General features: G+C 41.3%; 1 protein-coding gene across 1 annotated transcript; it reads left to right on the top strand.

The window, feature by feature from the left end:
* Positions 1-14,201: 14,201 nt before the first annotated feature.
* Positions 14,202-15,821, top strand: LOC308078878 (ependymin-2-like; the record flags this gene model as incomplete). Its single annotated transcript, XM_080420221.1, has 6 exons — positions 14,202-14,313; positions 14,502-14,666; positions 14,842-14,873; positions 15,005-15,151; positions 15,253-15,439; positions 15,778-15,821. Exons 2-6 carry the CDS (start codon positions 14,594-14,596, stop codon positions 15,819-15,821), a joined length of 483 nt encoding a protein of 160 aa, XP_080276347.1. The 5' UTR covers positions 14,202-14,313; positions 14,502-14,593.
* Positions 15,822-19,334: the final 3,513 nt, after the last annotated feature.

Raw genomic sequence — 19,334 nt, 5'->3', positions numbered from 1 at the left:
GTCCCACTGATCTGTCTCAGCTCTCACCTGAGACTATATAGGAATGTGGAAAAAGGGGTGGCACCTTTACTGACACAGCATTTGTGTGTGTCGTATTTTAACCAATGGGATCATGCTTCTGTGTTTATGTTCCGCCTCTAAAGAACAGTTACACACATGTGTTGTCTGTGTGTTGTCTGCTCTCTCCTCAGGTACTGCCCCCCCCCCCCCCCCTCCAGTGGTGGAAAAAGTGGTGCTCAAATGTTTTACTTAAAGGGATACTTCACTTTAGGGCCGGGGACACATTTAAAAAAAATATTAAAAATAAATGAAAAAAGTTATGGAAAATTCATGGCCCCCTCACGCATTAGAGTGTCCTACTAATGTGTGAGGGGGCCATGAATTTTCCATAACTTTTTTCATTTATTTTTAATATTTTTTTTAAATGTGTCCCCGGCCCGAAAGTGAAGTATCCCTTTAAGTAAAAGTATCAATACTGCAATGTAAAAGTACTCTGTTCTAAGTAAAAGTCCGGAATTCAGAATTTACTTGAGTAAAAGTACAAAAGTATTGGTATCAAAATGTACTTAAAGTACCAAAAGTAAAAGTACTAAAATGTTTGAAAATAGCAGATCTACAAGCTCACAACGCGTTGCGATGCGACGCGTTGTGAGCTTGTAGATCGGCTATTTTCAAATAGCCCAGGTATAAAATAGGGCTGAAGTGGTTAAAGTATGTTTTATAATGTAATAATTTATATCTGAAATGTAATGTAATTGTAAGTTTTCAAATAATTGTAGTGGAGTAAAAGTAAAAGTATTGGAAATTGGAAATACTCAAGTAAAGTACAAATACCTCAAAATTGTACTTAAGTACAGTACTTAAGTATATGTACTTTGTTACTTTACACCACTGCCCCCCTCTTTGAGTGAGCAGCAGAGAGCTGATTAAACACAGTGTTCAGTCAACTCATCCAGGCTTGGCTGTTAAATGCCTGGGGAAGAGGATTGACAGGGCCAGTGGGCCATGTCGTCTTAGACGTAACTAGTTGTGTGTGAGGATGTCTACTTGCAAGAGAAGGTGTTTATGTGTTAAGTGTTTGGCACAACCGAGGTAACTCCTCAAGTGTAGTGGTGTGTGTTCACTGGTATTCCGGTGGCCTGTCTCTAAGGGTGAACTTCTTTTCCAAGAGAGAGATAGATGGCATTCCCCTGAAAGTGGTTCAATGCTTTTACCTTGTTCAGTAGAGTATTTTAAAACATGCAGACACTAAAGAACGAAAGAAATAGACATAAGAAAGCTCTCAAAAGACAGCTGATGTGTCCTGTTTTTTTTTAACCTGAAATCCATATTTTAGGCATGTCATTATAGGAAGACATTTTCAAAAGATTTTAAAAATAGCAGATCCACAAGCTCACAACATGTTGTTGCCCTCCGAGGCGTTGCGAGCTTGTAGAACTGCTGTTTTTTGGGCGTATAAGTTAAATGTTCTCAAATAGGAAGAATATCAACGTTTTTCAAATTGATTAGAACATGGTTGATTGACATATTTACAGTACAATTGTTTATGTTGGTTCTGAAAATTATGTCATAATGATTCTGCCTTGTATGTGTCTTCTCTCACTTTGAATGACAGGCAGATTATGCAAGACTTGTGGATGGTAAGCATTCTGTCTACAAGTCTCTTTGCAATTTATGCAGCAAACACACTTTACAGCAAATACACTATTATTTTTGCCCAGTATTCTCAATGGCAAAACTGATAAAAATATGTTATGATGTGCGTGCGTGCGTGCGTGTGTGCGAGAGAGAGTGAAATGCAGTTCTCAAAATTGGGCATGTCTGATTCTGCCCTGGAAATTATCTCTAAATTACATTTGATCTATATGTCTACAGTGCCTCATATGTAAATATATATCTTCCATAACTCTACTTCTTTTGACACATGAAAAAGGTTTGGGGTGAGCCCGAAGGTACAATTCATTTTTATAGATCTATTATTCAGAGTGTGATCACGTTTTCAAGCAATCTTATGACCTACAAACCTACTTAACTACTAACGGTTGATGAACAGGTTTATCTCTCTAGGTTGTCCTCAGACGAGCCCTCCATCGTCGCCTCCAGTCAGTCCGGTTCTCCATACATCTGGCCAGCTCGTTGGTGCTTTGGGCTCCTGCATCTTTCTTGAGTACGTCCACCTACAGTATGTTAGTGCGGGACGTCCTCGTGACCGGTGCCCATGTGTTGGTTCCCACAACATCAATTTTCTGGCTGTCAGTGATGTCTTTGGCAGTGTTCTGCTATAGTCTCATTCTCCTGGCTGCTATTTTCTCACATACCCTTGGTATTCCCCCATATAGATTCTTGTTGGTAACATGTTCACTCTTGCTGATGTTAAGTACAGTACGCAACAGTGCTAGTGTAGCACCCATCTAGAGACTTCTGCAGGGTTGGTTTCAGGGTCCAGCATTCGCTGCCATATACTGTAGGAGAACAGACTACCGTTTGCATAGAAGAAGCTGAGTTTGATTTGTCGGGGGAGGTTGAAGTTCCATACACTGGCCATGCCGTTCAGTGCCTTCCTCACTTTCAGATCTTGCTCAGTTGAGTTGACCCATGAGCCCAGGTATTTGAAGTCCTTGACTTTCTTCAGAGTAGTGCCTCCTGTTGTTATAGGTGATAACCTCAGTTTTCTTGGCATTTTGCCGAAAGCCAACCTTGGCACACTCTGACTCCACTCTGTTCAGGAGCTCCTGTGCTTGTTCCACGTGGTTGAAGAGCAGACTGATGTCGTCCGCATAGTCCAGGTCTGTCAGGACTAACTGTGGGGTGTCGTCTCGACCTCCTTGGTGTTATAGTGAATGTAGTTTGTAGACAGTGCATTGGAGGCTCATCCAGAGCATCATACATGTACAAAGAGAGCTACTTAGAATAAGTGTCCTAAACACAGAAGGAGCGAGTGCACTTTCTGGCCGTGGTAACTGCCGTGGCAGTTGCCTATATAGCATAGTTTTACTGAGGTTAGGGTTAGGTTTAGGCATGGTTTTACTGAGTTTAGGGTTAGGTTTAGGCATGGTTTTACTGAGGTTACGGTTAAGTTTAGGCATGGTTTTACTGAGGTTAGGGTTAGGTTTAGTCATGGTTTTACTGAGGTTAGGGTTAGGTTTAGGCATCCTAATATACAATAGAGAGTTGCGCGCATGCGTGGCTGTTTGTGTGTCTGCCTCTCCAAGCTGTTTGTCTGTCTGGGTCTCCAACAAGTTAGGCTTCGCTTCGCTTTCGGTTTGCATCTTGCAGTGAGGTTTCGCTTTCGGTTTGCATCTTGCAGTGAGGTTTCGCTTTCGGTTTGCGTGTTGAAACAAACACTGGTGTTGCAATGAACGTCAACACGCTCTGTCTCTGTCTCCGGTTGCAATGAACGTCAACACGCTCTGTCTCCGATGTGCGGCCCAGGCTACTAGAGCGCAGCGGCCCGAACCTCTAGTAGTATACAACTGACACATATAGCTGATCTAAAACAGCTCACAACGCAACGCGTTACGACATGTTGTGAGCTTATAAGATCTGCTATTTTTGGCAAATGTTTGCCTTTTTTAACCGAATGTTCGCCTGTTATGAAATGCCCAGACTTGGGATGCTAGGGTTCACGTGGTTAACCTCTTAAAACCTATATGGTTGACTGGAGTCTCTATACTCTATACTAGTGACTTCTTTTGTTTTCTTCTTTGCTGAAAATAGCCGATCTACAAGTGTTGTAGATAGCTTGTAGATCTGCTATTATCTGCTAAAGTTTTCCCAAAAATGCGGATGCTAGAGACCGGGTTCAAGTGGTTAAGTCTGAGAGAGTCTCAAAATGGACGGATGAGTGCACGAGTCCTTGAAATTATGGTAGGCAGTATAATGTTATAAAAATGTCTATTTTAGGTGTAGAATAAATCGATGCATTATGACTTTCTTTTGGCCTGCCCTACACACTCCCAGACAATCTTTCAGTCTGAGTCCTTGGTGAAAGTCATGAAGTCATCCCTGATGGATGCATCACAGCTGTCTGTTCCAGGCAGACCTTCAGTGAGTGAGTAAGCAAGCCGCACATCTTTCTGTTTATTCAGTATGTCTGTCTGTCAGTACAGCTGTCATCAAATAAAATAAAAGTTCTGTCTGTCACGGCAGTCTCTTTCCCGTTGCTCTTACATGAACATTGTCCTGTGGCCAAGCTGATGTCAATATGAATGACAGACATGGAACCATATATGGGTGTGTGTGTGTGTGTGTGTGTGTGTGTGTGTGTGTGTGTGTGTGTGTGTGTGTGTGTGTGTGTGTGTGTGTGTGTGTGTGTGCGTGTGCGTGCATGTGTCCTGTGCCAAGTTGATGAAAACATTTTGTGCCATGGACCCCCATACAAGATTTGTGAAAAAATCCATATATTTAGAATTATTCAAGATTTTTTGAAAATAGCAGATCTACAAGCTCACAACTCTTGTAGATACGCTATTTTCAAATAGCCGATGTATATACTGTAGGGTTAAAGTGGTTAAACTGATTTTGATGATATATATTTAAAAATTTTGCTGGGGACCATCTGGAACGAAACCCCCTCAAGAACCCCCGGGGGTCCCAAGACCCCAATTTGAGAACCCCCCACCAGTCGGCTAACTAAATAACTAGGCTAACTAAATCCACACATTTTCTTCATGTCTTATACTCTGTGAAATATTTTACTTTAACTTTATAATGGAAGTCATGGGACTTGGTTGACTAAATTTGGGCACAGATGATGCCTTGATGATCAAGTTAAAACTATGTGCCTGCCAAGGGCAGTTTGTTTTTGTGCGTGCGTTCGTGTGTGCATGCGTGCGCGTGCTCGCTGTATGTATGTCATATGAGGTAAAGATGGTTTGAATAAATAAATAAACGTATGTCATGCCAGTCTCAGCTATGCTCATGATAAAATGGACATTTATTTGTGATGAATATTTCTATTAATTAAAATGGATTCTCTTCTGTTTAAAACTGGAGAGAGAGAGAGAGTGCTGAGGGCATGGAGACTATGTACAGTATCATTGGTGACATACTGCCTACGCCTACAGGGACTCATTCCTAGAGCATGCAGGAGATCACAGATGAGCTCATACTGTGATGCTATGATTAATACATGGTGAATGCCTCTCTCTGCCTAGTGTCTTGGTATTGCATATCATGTCTGTCTCTCTTTCTCTCACTGTCTGTCTTGTGTGTCTGACTGATTCTCTTTCTGTCTTTATCCCCACTTGGGAAGGTTCTTGATTTTTTACATGGGTTTGTATGGGTGTGCTGAATGGTTTGCCTGAGTAAAGGCCAACTTATGCTTTGAAAGTGTCGACCGACACGTCGCACCACGTGTCTCACAACATGTAGTCTTGTGAATCTTCCCAAACTATCATAGTATGTGACATATTATGAAGCATACCTTACATTTTTCCCACGCTGCGCCACACAGCTACTGCCAGTGCCTAACCAGAAGTACGGAACCCCCACGCCAGTGGTGGAAAGTAACTAAGTACATTTACTTAAGTACTGTACTTAAGTAATATTTGGAGGTATTTGTACTTTACTTGAGTATTTCCAATTTCCAATACTTTTACTTCTACTCCACTACATCTCAGAGGCAAATATTGTACTTTTACTCCACTACAATTATTTGAAAACTGTAGTTACCAGTTACTTTTCAGATATAAATTATGATATTATGAAACATACATTAACCACTTTAGCCCTATTTCATAGGCTATTTGAAAATAGCCGATCTACAAGCTCACAAAGATGCGACGCGTACTTTTGTACTTTTACTCAAGTAAATTTTGAAGTCTGGACTTTTACTTGTAACAGAGTATTTCTACAGTATATTGCAGAATTTGAGTACTTTTCCCACCACTGCCCCACGCTATACAGTAGACATGCTTCTGCATTAGGTCGTTAAAAGGCTTGGGAAGTGGCTGGGAACGAGGCAACATTTTTCGGGTCGGCAGAGCTCTTCTGTGACACATTTTTTGTTGTTTTGACATCACTTTCGCCGCACACTGTGTCAGTCGACATTTGTCGCTCAATGCGTAAATTGGCCTTTAGTCTGCTTGCTGGTGTGACTGCCTTTGTCTCTGTATGTTTGTCTGTGTGACTGTGTAATATGCTTCAACTCTTTGTCTCTGTCTTCATCCCCTCTATTGTCTGCTGCAATCTACAGTACATTACCTAATGTCATTAAGATGGATGAAGTTTGAATTGAAATTTTTATTAAAGTAGTGATTGTACTGGTAGTGGTAATACGTGGATATTGATTATAAAAAAAGGCATCAGATAGCCTAACTTGTTGTTAAGCCAGTGTACAGAGCAAGTAAATTCATGCAAAATTCATGCGATTGTAGTGAAGTGCAGTGAGCTGGGATTGAACCCGAGGCTCCCACTCGCCAGTCCGACGTGTTACCAGTCATGCCAATAGGACTGAGCCCGATTGGCAGGTCTTTTGCACGCCGGTTCTGGCTACTATGACTGGGGGCTACAATCACCCCCCTGATCTTTGGAGCGCGTCCTCGCGCTTCGCACTTCACGCCGCGGACCACCGTACACGACGTCCCTCATGTTCCTCACGCAAGGATATTACGCTCCTCGTCCTGCCGACTACGCCAGATTGTAGTGAAGTGCAGTGAGCTGGGATTGAACCCGAGGCTCCCACTCGCAAGTCCGACGTGTTACCAGTCATGCCAATAGGACTGAGCCCGATTGGCAGGTCTTTTGCACGCCGGTTCTGGCTACTATGACTGGGGGCTACACAAGCAAAAAAAAAAGCTACCGACTGGCGCAGTCGGTAGCGATGTCGCCTCACAGCTAGAAGGACCTGGGTTCGCTTCCTGCCGGGGACGCTGTGGGCACTGGGGGCGTGTCTTCTCCTCCGCGTCATCAGCGCCCATACCCTAGGTGGGGTTGGCGAAAGGGCATACTTTGTGTGGAGTTTGCATGTTCTCCCCGTGTCTCTCAGGGTAGTTAATACCCTCACAAAAGCATGTAGTAATCCTGGTCGCTATACTGCCTCCCCCATCACACCGGGGCGCCTGATGGAGGAGAAGGGAACTGGTTGGAATAACGTGTTCCTTCCACGCGCTACGTCCAACCAGGGAAACTTCCCCCTGTCAGGTGACAAGAAGGTCAGTTGGCTCTCGTGCATTGAAGGAGGCATGAGCATGCGGCCCTGGCCTCCCTAGGCTGGTGAGGGGAGTGTAGCGCCCAGGATCACTTAGAAAATTGGCACCTGGTGAAAAATAAGGGTTACAAAATCGCGGGATAAAAATTAAGAAAATAAAAAAAAGAGTAGACCAACCACAACAAACAGTAAAAGATTAGAGAAAAAAAGGAACAAATAAAAGTGTTAAAACAAACACAAGCAACCTCCCCCCACCCAACCCAGGAATAGTACAATATTTTGATCAATCACAACACAAATTCTAGTCATAACTGAAAAACAGACGGCCAAATGGGAAATAAATATGTGAATATTCCACAATTGGTTGACACAATAATCAGTAGTCTAGTCTTAACTGACAGATTCAATTAATAGGAGTTAGTGAAGGGGAAGAGTCCATTAAAGAGCCACAAATTCTGTAGGAAACACTACCATCCCCCTACCATCTCAGAACACGAGGTCAGAATCCTGCTCCGCTGACAGAACATCAGGAAGGCAGTAGGGCCCGACGGTGTTGTGCCAGCCACCCTGAAACATTGCTTCTGACAACTTACCCTTGTCCTCACTTCAATGTTTAATTGGTCACTCACATCATCAAGTCTGAGGCATGTCTGAGGTCCGCTTATTCTGGTGCCAAAGAAACACAACATCACCTGTCTTAATCACTTAAGCACTGATACTTTGTTGTACAATTAATAGCCACAAAAAGCTGATCTACAAGCCCGCAATGCATTGTGAGCTTATAGATCGGCTATTTGAGTTGTTACTGGGAATGTTTTAAGTTCTGAAACATTTAGATTTTTTTTTATGTTTGAAAGTTTTTGATATTCTTTCAATTAAATGTTTCGTCTATAATGACATGCCCAACATAGAGACACCAGGTTGAAAGTGGTTAATGGCTACATGCCTGTCACCTTAATCTCATTATGAAAGTCTTTGAGTGACTGGTGTAAACACCCAACCAGTATCACATTGAGCCCCCATCAATTCACCCACAGGTCTAACAGAAGTGTGGATAATGCAGAGTCCTCCTGCATACATTCTATTCTCCAGCACCTTGAATACAAGTCCTCATATGCCCGAGTTCTCTTCATTGATTTTTGTTCCGCGTTGAACATTGTTCCTGTCAGGCTGTACAACTCTCTACAGGCAATGGGTGTTAATGCATCTCTGTGTCAGTGAATCTTGTACTTTCCGTCTGACAGGAAACACGTTGTTAATATTGGTAATCATGTCTCACTGCAGAGGCCTTTAAACATTGGCGCCCCCAGGGGTGTCTTGTCCCCTCTATTTACACAAACAACTGTACCGTAGCTCTCATTCTGAGCCTGTTATGATGTATAAGTTTGCTGATGACACTACTGTGGTACTGTACGTCATATTTCTGATAACTTTGAATCAATCTACCGGCTACAGCAGGGAAGTGGATGAGCTGGTATGAAGCCAACAAGCTGGTACTCAACACCTCTAAAACTTAAAAAACTTTTGTTCTTTAGTTTTGTTGACAACATTTCAACCTCCATTAATGGTCAGGCTGTAGAGAGGGACTCCTCCTTACGGTTCCTTGGTACCACTACCCACAAATCTTTATCATGGATTATGATGTTTATCATGCATCAACACCAGACTCATAGTCGGTAAAGCCCACGAGTGACACTATTTCCTTGGACACATGAAAAACGTTTGGGGTCAGCCAGAAAGCTGTGATTCATTTTTATAGATCTGTTATAGAGATTGTGATCACTTTTTCCATTCTCATCTGGTACGGTGACGCAACCACTCAGGACATATAAATCAGCTTGAGAATGTGGTACATACAGTACAGCCTCTAAAATCATTGGCTGTAGTCCACCCTCTCTGGCATCGCTCTATTCTATTTGAGCATCATCAAGGCCAGAAACTAATGCAACTCTTCAGTCCCAGAGGCATATCATGCTGTGGCTAAAGCCCCACATTACCTGTTAAATCTCCTCCCTTCAGTTCAGAGATACAGGATTATTAAAGCAGAACATAACAGGAATATAGTACCTATCTCCAAGCCATTCAGTAGCTAAATCTGCACAGGACTCCCCCCCAATAAAATCATTATGATATGCAACTGAACAAAATGGCATGGGCTTGAGTGAAGACCCAGGGCATTTATCCGCTGGGCTTGATGAGAAGATTAACCCCAGGTGAGCAGGCGGCTCCACAGCATGATTGATGAGGGAATTGGAAGGCGACGCCCAGGCAGACATTCCCACGCCCCCACACAGCACACACCAGACAGACCAGACACATTGGGGGAAAGGGGGAAAACAGCCAGCCCATAACAGGTATAGGGGACCCAGCCCAGGGGCCCATGGAATCGTCCTAATTTTGACCTGGCTTCTAAATCATATCAAGAGATGAGTACCTGCATAATTCACATTCTCTATGGGGGTGGGCAGGAAATGTATTGCTGTGCCTGGGCGCCCTGAAACTTTCACTGGTTAATTCACAGGGACTCCACTGAAACACACTAATCACAACAAATAGTTACTAATTTGTATACCGATTATATAATGTATACCGATTATATAATGCCTTATATAATGTTTATTCAGTTTTTCTTTTCCTTCTGGCAAACGGGTTCTGTGAGTTATATGCTCTTTTCGTCGTGACACAATTTCACACAAATGATGAGCGAATGCTCACGGATTAGAGAATGCTTCATTATGCATTTCAAGTCATGACATTACTGTTGCTTGCATAACAGCACAATGAACCTCTGAAACTTTGGATGTAGTTTTTAACCACAATTTTAGCAATATTTGATTAAATCAAATTACCTACTTCATGTTGGCTTAGACTGGCTTAGACTGGCTTTGAGGTTTCCTGCAGCATTTTATACCTAAGGTGTGCTGCACTAGATCTGGATGACATCATCCTGCAATGACAAACTGGCCATGCATGCAGTGTCGGCCCGCCCTAGACAAACAGGGCTGCCAACTTTTCAGAAAACCTTGGAGTGAGATCTGGTGGCGTGTGCAGCAATTATTATTATTATGATTATTATTATGATTATGATTATTATTATTATTATTATTATTATTATTATTATTATTATTATTATTATTATTATTATTATTATTATTATTATTATTATTATTTTATTGACCCATGGGGTCACCACCGTACGCCAAAGAAATGCATTTTTGTATTAATTGTTGTACTTGATGTTGCACCCTACCAACATACCAGTTGTAATACCCCAACCAGGTACAACTGGTATGTTGCACCCAGTGCAACATACCAGTTGTAATGCTCCAACCAGGTACAACTGGTATGTTGCACTGGGTGTGCTATCATTTTCCAAATCTAACCTTCAACAATGAAATCAAGTAATTTTGAGGCAGATACTGGTGGTCGTATTGGTGGAAATTAATAGGTACTGTGGGTGTGATCATTTTGGTTGGGGGTGTGGGGGTCCTCCCCCAGAAACTTTTTAAACGGAGTATAAGTAATTTCCTGTATGCTGGTGCATTTTAACAGGGAGTTTGATACTTTTTATCAGGCTTTAGCACGGGAAAAGTATGGGTAAATGTTTTAATGTCATCCATTAAAAAGCTAAACAGAATTTGATGACTGAAGCAATTAAAAGAGCCATCTTTAATAATAACCATTCATTATTTAAATGTGAATATCTCTTTTTGCCTGCATGCAATGAACTAGAATGTATCACTTACTGTAGGTAACAAATGGAGTATAATGTGTATACTGTATGTGGGAATGAATGCAGTGTATTCAGTAATAATATAAGGGAGTAGTGACAGCAGGAGTCAGTGTGTAGAGATGGTGACTCTTCCATTGGTCATATTCATATGGCGCACCTTGACTGATGTGTGCGCCTACTGTATGTTTTTCCTATTCAATATCCACATTGATTTCCATAAAAGTCTGTTAGCTAAGACAGACTGTATCACAAATTATTCTAAATAGTCAAATCTCTTTAATCAGAGATTGCAGTTACTTATACTCCATCACATGACGGTGTCGTTTGTCAAAAACAACAGATCTACAAGCGAACAACGCCTGTGTTGCGACACGTTTTTTTTGCTTCAAGATCTGTTCTGTTCTTTAGATGAACGCATGCATCCAAAGGACCCTCCCCCTTTTAACTGCCTGGTTGCTCTTGGCATCGCAATAGCAATCAATAGATAGACAGACGCATGGAGGAGTTGGTCCCTAAATAATTTGACATCGGTCAAATTAAGTTAATAAAACGTTTTATAAACTTGACCGGACAGAGAAAATTCCTGGGTACACATTTTGGATGTGTAGAACATAGAACATTCATTAATCTTAAGATATATATGTTGATCCTATCGGCGACGTCTGGGGATATAATACTGTAAATGATCAATGGAATTAGTTTAGTTTATTCCAGTCAATTTGTGGTAACATTACAGTAATAGGTAGGAAAAAAACTGTTCATCAAGAAAAGAATAACCACATTTCTGACCAAAAAGGTATAGGCTGAAGCATTGCTTATTTCGCCTACCTACTGTACACGTGCGTAAATGCGTCTGTGATCAGCTAATCTCCGACACCGTTTGCTTGATTGCAGCGAAACTGTGCACACACACTCCCTGGATGCCAATTCAGAACCTCTGCCCCAATTGTTTTACATGGTTCTGTTATAGCGCCACCAGGAGGCCGCTTTTTGCAGAACACATTTTTTGACATTTTTTGATCCTACAGATTTTATCCAAACATCAAGCAAATCGGTACACAGTATCTCTAGTCATTAAACAAAACTTGTCTTTCAAATTTTTGAAATTGATTGGCTTCCAAGTTTGCAGGAGTGCTCCGTTTTGAACAAAATGCATCAAATCATGAACACAGCATGCAATTTCCGTGAAAATTGGGGGCTACTAAATTCACTGTGTCGCTCAAATACCGGCAGAAGTTATTGTCTCAGTGGTGCATGAGTTGAAGCAGTTTTCACTTGGGGTGATTTTACGGTCGGAGATATACAATGTGTGGCGTGAGTGAGTGCGAAGAGTCATTTGTGTGTGTCTCACGCTCATTGCGTGAGAGTTGGCAGCTCTGTACGCGAACAACGCGGCCGCTTAGGGCCCCGGCAGTTGCTATAGGGGCCCCCGCAGGCTGGCGCCCAAACTAATACATTGTGTTAGCTGTTTGTTTCTGCTGAATTGAACTGATCGGGAGACAAGCGAGCGTCATAATCGTGCCGTTTGTTTTAAGAGCCAGGCAAGAATGTTGTCACTTGTTGTAGTTAGACACTTCAGCTCAGGATTAACCGTTTACCATTTATTGCAATTATATTGCATTTAGTGGGGGGGTCCGGGGAGAGTGAGCTAGCAGTGTCAATAGTGGGATCGAGAAGGAAGGTTTGATTGACACTAAACCTATAGCCTACTAGTAGGGTCATCTGTGGCACTTCTGTGACCATGGAGAGCAAAGGTCTGTTTCCGATCATATGGCCTCAGCCATGTGATCAGTGACACACGCACGGTGTACTTTTGGCCTCAGCCAAAAGTACACCTTGCGTATGTCACTGATCTAGGCAACATAGAAGGGGGTGTTTTTTTTTATTATTCATTATTCCACACAACAGCTCTAAGGTGTATTAAAGACATAGTTAAATGTTGAAAATGAGTGGTATTCCCCTTTAAGCCCTGTGTTTGCACTGTATTCTTGTTGGTCTGTAGAACTTTGTCATGTGAGGTTTCTTTGTGCTCAAGAATCTTGGACAGTAGATTTTGGATTAGAACCTCTTAGTAGGGTCATCTGTGGCACTTCCGTGACCGTGGAGAGCAAACGAAACGGACCTTTGCTCTCCGCGGTCACGGAAGTGCCACAGATGACCCTACTATACTGTACATGAAAAAGTTATTCACTAGAAAAATGTTGGTGTGAAATTCATTGGGGTGTGGGGGGACACACACAAGATTATCAACAAGCCACTGTACAGCACTACTCTACTTCTTTTTCTCCCTCCATTTTTTTAGGTTTTACTTTTGCATCTCAGCCCAAGGGCTGAGGTAACAAAGGCATAATAACCCCCTTGGGAATGCACAAGGGCTGGATCTGTTTGAGAGACTGTCAAAAAAGTTAACAATGAGCTAGTAATGTAGATGGATACATTATTAGACTGCAGTGCTGAAACCTTTTCAGATTGTATTGCTTCTCAATTAACTAACATTATAGGGGCTCATTTAATTCAGGTTATATTATAAAAAAAAGTATTTGCCTACTTATAAGTTGAGACAGACTTGCCATTGGTAATCCTTGCTCTCTACATTAGACTAGCTCTTCATTTGTCTCCTATTACCTTATATAAGCATCTCAAGTTCATGACAGTCATAAAGGTTTCATTCAGCGGGTACTCTACTGGCACTCAGGGGCCCTGCCATGGTTTTTGGGCCTCATGAGAAGGTATCACATTTGTCCCTAGGCCACAGCCAATCCTACACAATCGGTGTAACCACACCTGCCAAACCTAATAATCAACCTATACACAACTTTATATAACAGTTATATAACTTTAGTATGAATAGCTTGTTGTGTTGGTACAATTCCAGCTAAAAGAGCAAAACGGTGCATGATTATTTTTTCGGTCAGGGTACTTGCAATAATGTTACAAAGTCATCAATGAGCACAAAATGGTCAGGTTTGTATGTATTGTGCATGTACAGTACATTGTATGGTACAATGTGACACACATGACACACCGACACACGCACGCACGCACGAACACACACACACACGCGCGCGCGCGGACACACACGCACACGCACACCCACACACACACACGCACACGCACACGCACACACGCAGCCCCTCCAGCAGTATGATGTATGACATTTCAGGACAATCACACAACCAGAAAAAGGCACATTTATCATAATAATAATATTGTGTGCTGTGGATTGCCCCTTTCTTGGAATCAGAAGGAAGTATATGTTTGTGCAGGTGCTTGGTGGTTGCGGTAGAGGGAGTCAGAGAGTCTGGATTTGGGGCCAAATGCCTGTTGCACAATACTGTACACTCTTCAATCCTATAAAAAGGGGGCTGTAACTTCAACATTGCTAGATGCAGTTACAGCTGTGTCTGTTGTCCCTGCTTCTTTCCTGAGGGTAAGTTGTGCTCTGTAAACACTGTGATTTTATCATATAGTTTTGCTATTAGGAATAGCTCATTTCTAACTAGAAACACACAGTGCATAATGATTGTATTGCCTGACAATCTAATTGCAAATAATTAGGTTGTAGACGTCTTTTGTTTCACCTTGCAACATTCAGTGCTTTGCTTAATTTTTCTACAGAATAAACCGTGCTGAAACGTGGTTCTTCCTCTCCTCATCATTACCCTGACTGATTGACATCTATTACACTTGTGACTCTCTGGGCAAGAACAATGTTTGCAGCTTTCACACTCCTTTTCATGTGTTTGAGTGTCACTGCCCTTGCAGACCATCACCAGCCATGCCGTGAGTATATTTGGTTTGATTATTTATATATGTAATATGACATGTAATTACCTAATATTAAATAGTCCTCTTAAAAGTATTCCTATATTTGAGATGGGTTACAGCTATGAAATAGCTATCTTTTAAAGAAATTGGCAAGGCTCTAAAATATTCTCTGCTATTTGCTTTCTTTTAGAGTCGCCCAGTATGGCAGGGGTTCTGTCAGTGGTGAGTTTACCAAATTTTTGTAATACAAAACCAATGCTGGCACTAGTATTTTCTATGGATTATGGACTTTTTTTCTTTCTTCTTTTAATCAAAAATAAACTCTCTGCTTTGTGTTTTTTCAATGAAACCAGACAAACACGAATAAGGGTGCATTCACTGACGGTAGATACGTGTATGATAGTGGGGCCAAGAAACTACGGTTCAAAGCGAATGAGTCTTTCGACTTCAACTTCAGCTCTAGCTCTGTTAATCTGGATGTGCTGATGTTCTTCGAAGAGGTAACTGAGAACTATTACCAGAATAATATAATGATATTATATATATATATATACACACACACATACAGTTAATGATGTTTTCTCATAACTGTGTCCGTCAGGGTGTGTTCTATGAAATTGATAACAAATCAAAGAGCTGCAAGAAGAAATCTATGCAGCCAGCCTTGAATCCTCTGCAACTTCCCTCCAATGCTACGTTCCTCACTAAGATGCAACTCGGACGTGCATCCGTTCAAGAGGAAGGTCTGATCTTCAACGTATGGATGGTGTCAGTCCCAGAATTGAAAGGCAAGACAAGCTGGAATACAAACAGTACCAACAGTTAATTCAAATCTTAGATAGATATAGAGTCTCTTTTTTTTAATGTTGAACACATTGGAAGTCACACAAATTAATAAATGAATCATTACAGTTTTTTCTCATTTCATTTCAGCACCGTATTTTCCATCTGTAAGCATGGGATGTTTGCCTCTGAGCATTATGTACATCTCGGATTCTACTACACTCACGATCAGGTGTGTGGTTTTGTCTAATCTGTTAGGAAAGGTTTCTATACGAAAGACATTTTTGAACTTACCTATAAGGGGCAATCTGTGTACGTAATATTTGTGTCACTTTTCCCACAGCAACACCGATGTGGAGGTTGAGATTAAGGACCCTGATCTCCTGACCCTGCCTTCGTTTTGTGAGGGTGCGACTTTGGAGGCGACACCTGAAGGGACGGTCAATAGTTTCTTCCACCTTTTCCTTTAGAACAGGGGTGTGAAACTGGCGGCCACGGACCAAATGCGGCCTGCAAAGGTGTCTATTCGTGATCAGTTGATTTGGGGAAGATGATTTGGGGAAGAAGTGATTCACAACCATGTATTATAGTCGTGTGTATTAGCCAATGTAGTATCTGTACAGCCGCTGATTGCCGTTCTCTCGCTGCTGTCTCTATTGCTGCAGTCCAGCAAGTTACTTTGTTGTGGGTAGGCTAGTGCTAGGCTGCTTAAGGAAAACAATGTAGTTAACACTATGGTTAACACCTCTCCACTTAGCCCCCCTGAATCTGTCCCAGCGAGAACGTGTTGGTCCCAGAGCATGCAGTTTATTTCTCCTCTTTGCAGTCTGTGCGTGTTGTCATGAAAATAATACCTGTTTCAACTGGATGTTTTAGTCCGAGGAAGAGAGAAGACACTCAAAACATCAACTTGGTGATAATCAGTTGAATTAACTGCAGTATGCACCAGTGTGCAGACTTTTGGTCTGTTTGTTTTAACCACACACCCAATGTAGTTTAAAGGATTGGGATCTGTCTATAAGTTAACACTGCTGATAAAAGTAATGCTTGCTAGGAAATCCTCTTAATAACAATCTAAATTCGTAAAGTGAAACATGTGCGCAAAGGCAGCACGCACGTGCCTGAATCCACGCGTGCATAACTGGTTCGGCCCGCATGAAGTAGTACTTTGCCCAATCAGGCACATGGCCCAAACTGCATTTGTCACCCCTGCTCTAAAAGGAAAAACTGCTGACACAGGAAATACAACCCTTATCTGTGAACCCAAACTCCACTGTAACCTATGGTGGACAATACCAAAGTACATTTACTCATGTACTATAGAGTATATGTATTTAACTTGAATATCGTTTATTTTTTTAAGCTCATGACTTTAACTCCACTACATTTCAAAGAAGCTAGGGGCCCTCGAGACCCAAAGTTACAAAAGCCCTATTTCAAAAACTCATAACTCATAATAAAACTGATTTATGAGTTCAAAACACACTTGAACTTATAGATCTGCTATTTTCACAATTTTTGCACACTTTTGAATTTTTGAATTTTTAAATTTCAATGCATCAATGCATTGATATTAAAAAGATATAGGCCTACTTTGACTCAAGTACTGGAGTTGAGAACTTTGTCCACCACAGACTATAACATTTGTACGCATACATGGTTGGATGAACACTGAGGATTGTACTGTGTCTGCATGTATATACTTTTGATGTTTGACATGCGTGTCCTGCATAACACCCTGCTACATCACAGTCTCATATTGTTTCCGCTTCCACTCAATTGTGAAGAGATGGCTTTTGAATGGAAAAGAATGAATACATTTTCATGTACATGAAGGAGACATGCCATGCCTTATAGAATTAGGTCTAATTATAGAAGAATAAGCTCTAATTTCATCAGCTGTTGACTCAAGTTTATACAAAACCTTGTGTAAAAAAAGACATAAGAAATGTATATTGGAATAATAACAAATAAAAAAAAGATCAATGCTGTTAAGCACATGAAGTGTTTTTCTTTCTTCAACAAATGTATGCTCTGAAGCCAAAATGCATTTATGTAACATGCATAAACAATAATTCTCTGCTTTCTTCTCAACTATACATTTTCCATAATCTATAACCAGTTAAAAATATTCATAATGGCCATATTTGGACAAACATTTGGGTCCAGTTGGATTAGTGTAGTACTGTAGTTTAACCCATTAAAACCGGGAAAGCAGATATACAAGCTCACAGCGCGTCATTTCGTGCGGTGCTATGAGATTGTAGATCTGCTTTTTTTTTTTATTGTGAAAATGTGTGCAAATCTTTTAATATACTGTATACCTTTTTTAACTAAATGTTTTAACTCAAATCTTTGCTTCTGGGGGTCCCTGGAACAATATTTAAGATGGGGCTCTGCAGCCAAATGCATACAAATTTTGGGGGTCCTTGACACGAAAAAGTTGTTTTTAATCGGCCTCAGGTCTCAGGTTAATATATTTTAAGTGTAATGTGTTTTAAACATGTCTGATCCCAGGCATTGTGGAAAGGGTTTCGACTGACTGAATGGACCAGGTCTGTGGGCCAGAGGGCAAGATTATCTCCACAGGATGTTCTTATTGAAGAATGTCTTCATGTCTCCATTATGTCCAACAATAGACTTTCAAGTGCTACACAGGTTTTTAATTAAATGAGGCTTAAAAGCATTAGGAAAAAGCCACATTTTATTCAGTGAATGGTGATGCTATTAGTGCACAATGGCCTTTTACTGTATATGCAATTTCAGTCCAATTTCAGCCTTATACTGTACACCACCAGTTTTATCCACTGATGTTGAAACAGAAAGGGAAGGAGCTTTGTCAATGTTCAGTTCTGTGTTGTTGTCTCCGCCAGGCTGAAAAGCATGGCCGAGACTACGTTTTGCACCCTGTCCGTCCGTCCGTCCTTGTGTGTGTGTGTGGTTCCATCTGTGGACAGTTAATCTCCAGCACCGTTGGCTTGATCGCAACGAAACTGCAGTACTGCACACACACTCTCTGGATGCCAGAGCAGAACCTCTTCCCCAATTTTTTCACATGGGCCTGTCATAGCGCCCCCAGGAGGCTGATTTGTGCAAAACAATTTTTTTGTCTGCACTCCTACAGATTTTGTCCAAACATCACCCAAATCAATACAGGGTATCCCTAATAGTCATTAAACGAAAACTGGTCTTTCAGATTTTTCATATTCCATCTTGATTGGCTTCCAAAGTTTGCAGGAGTGCTTTGTTTTAAACAAAATGCCTCAAATCATGAACACAGCGTGGTATTTCCGTGAAATTTTGCACGCACATTCTATGGAAGAAAATGCCACTTGGATTTTTTTAAATCAGCCTCATGGTGGCGCTATAACAGGCCGATTCTCGTTTTTACCTGTAACTGCACCGATCTGTGTAAAACTTTGTATGCGCACTCCCTAGAGGCCAAGGAAAAACATTTGCCCTGCATTTTTCACATCTGCCATTTATAGCGCCACCAGGAGGCCGACTTATGTAAAACTATTTTTTTAATATTATTCCTTCAGATTTTATCCAAATTTCATGTGAATCGGTACACATCGATCTCTATAGTCATGTGATCAAGACGGATCTGTTTGATGTTTTCATATTCCATCCTGATTGGCTAAGATTGACAAGTTTGCAGGAGTGGCCCGTTTTGAACAAAATGCCGCAAATCATGAACGCAGCGTCCGATTGTGGTTAAACTTTGCACACACATTCGCACTACGTTTAGGAACAAATGCCACCCTTTTAACATTGCCCTATTATAGTGCCACCAGGAGGCCGATTTTTGCGAAACATTTTTCTTTATATTACTCCTAAAAATGTGTCCAAACATCACACAAATCGGTACACATTATCTCTTTAGTCAAGTGATCAAGA

This window comes from Gymnoscopelus braueri (genome assembly GCF_963280865.1).
Source record: "Gymnoscopelus braueri genome assembly, chromosome: 22".
Classification (NCBI taxonomy): domain Eukaryota; kingdom Metazoa; phylum Chordata; class Actinopteri; order Myctophiformes; family Myctophidae; genus Gymnoscopelus; species Gymnoscopelus braueri.
The sequence above is the reverse complement of the archived record's forward strand: the minus strand, read 5'-3'. Positions and strand labels throughout refer to the sequence as shown.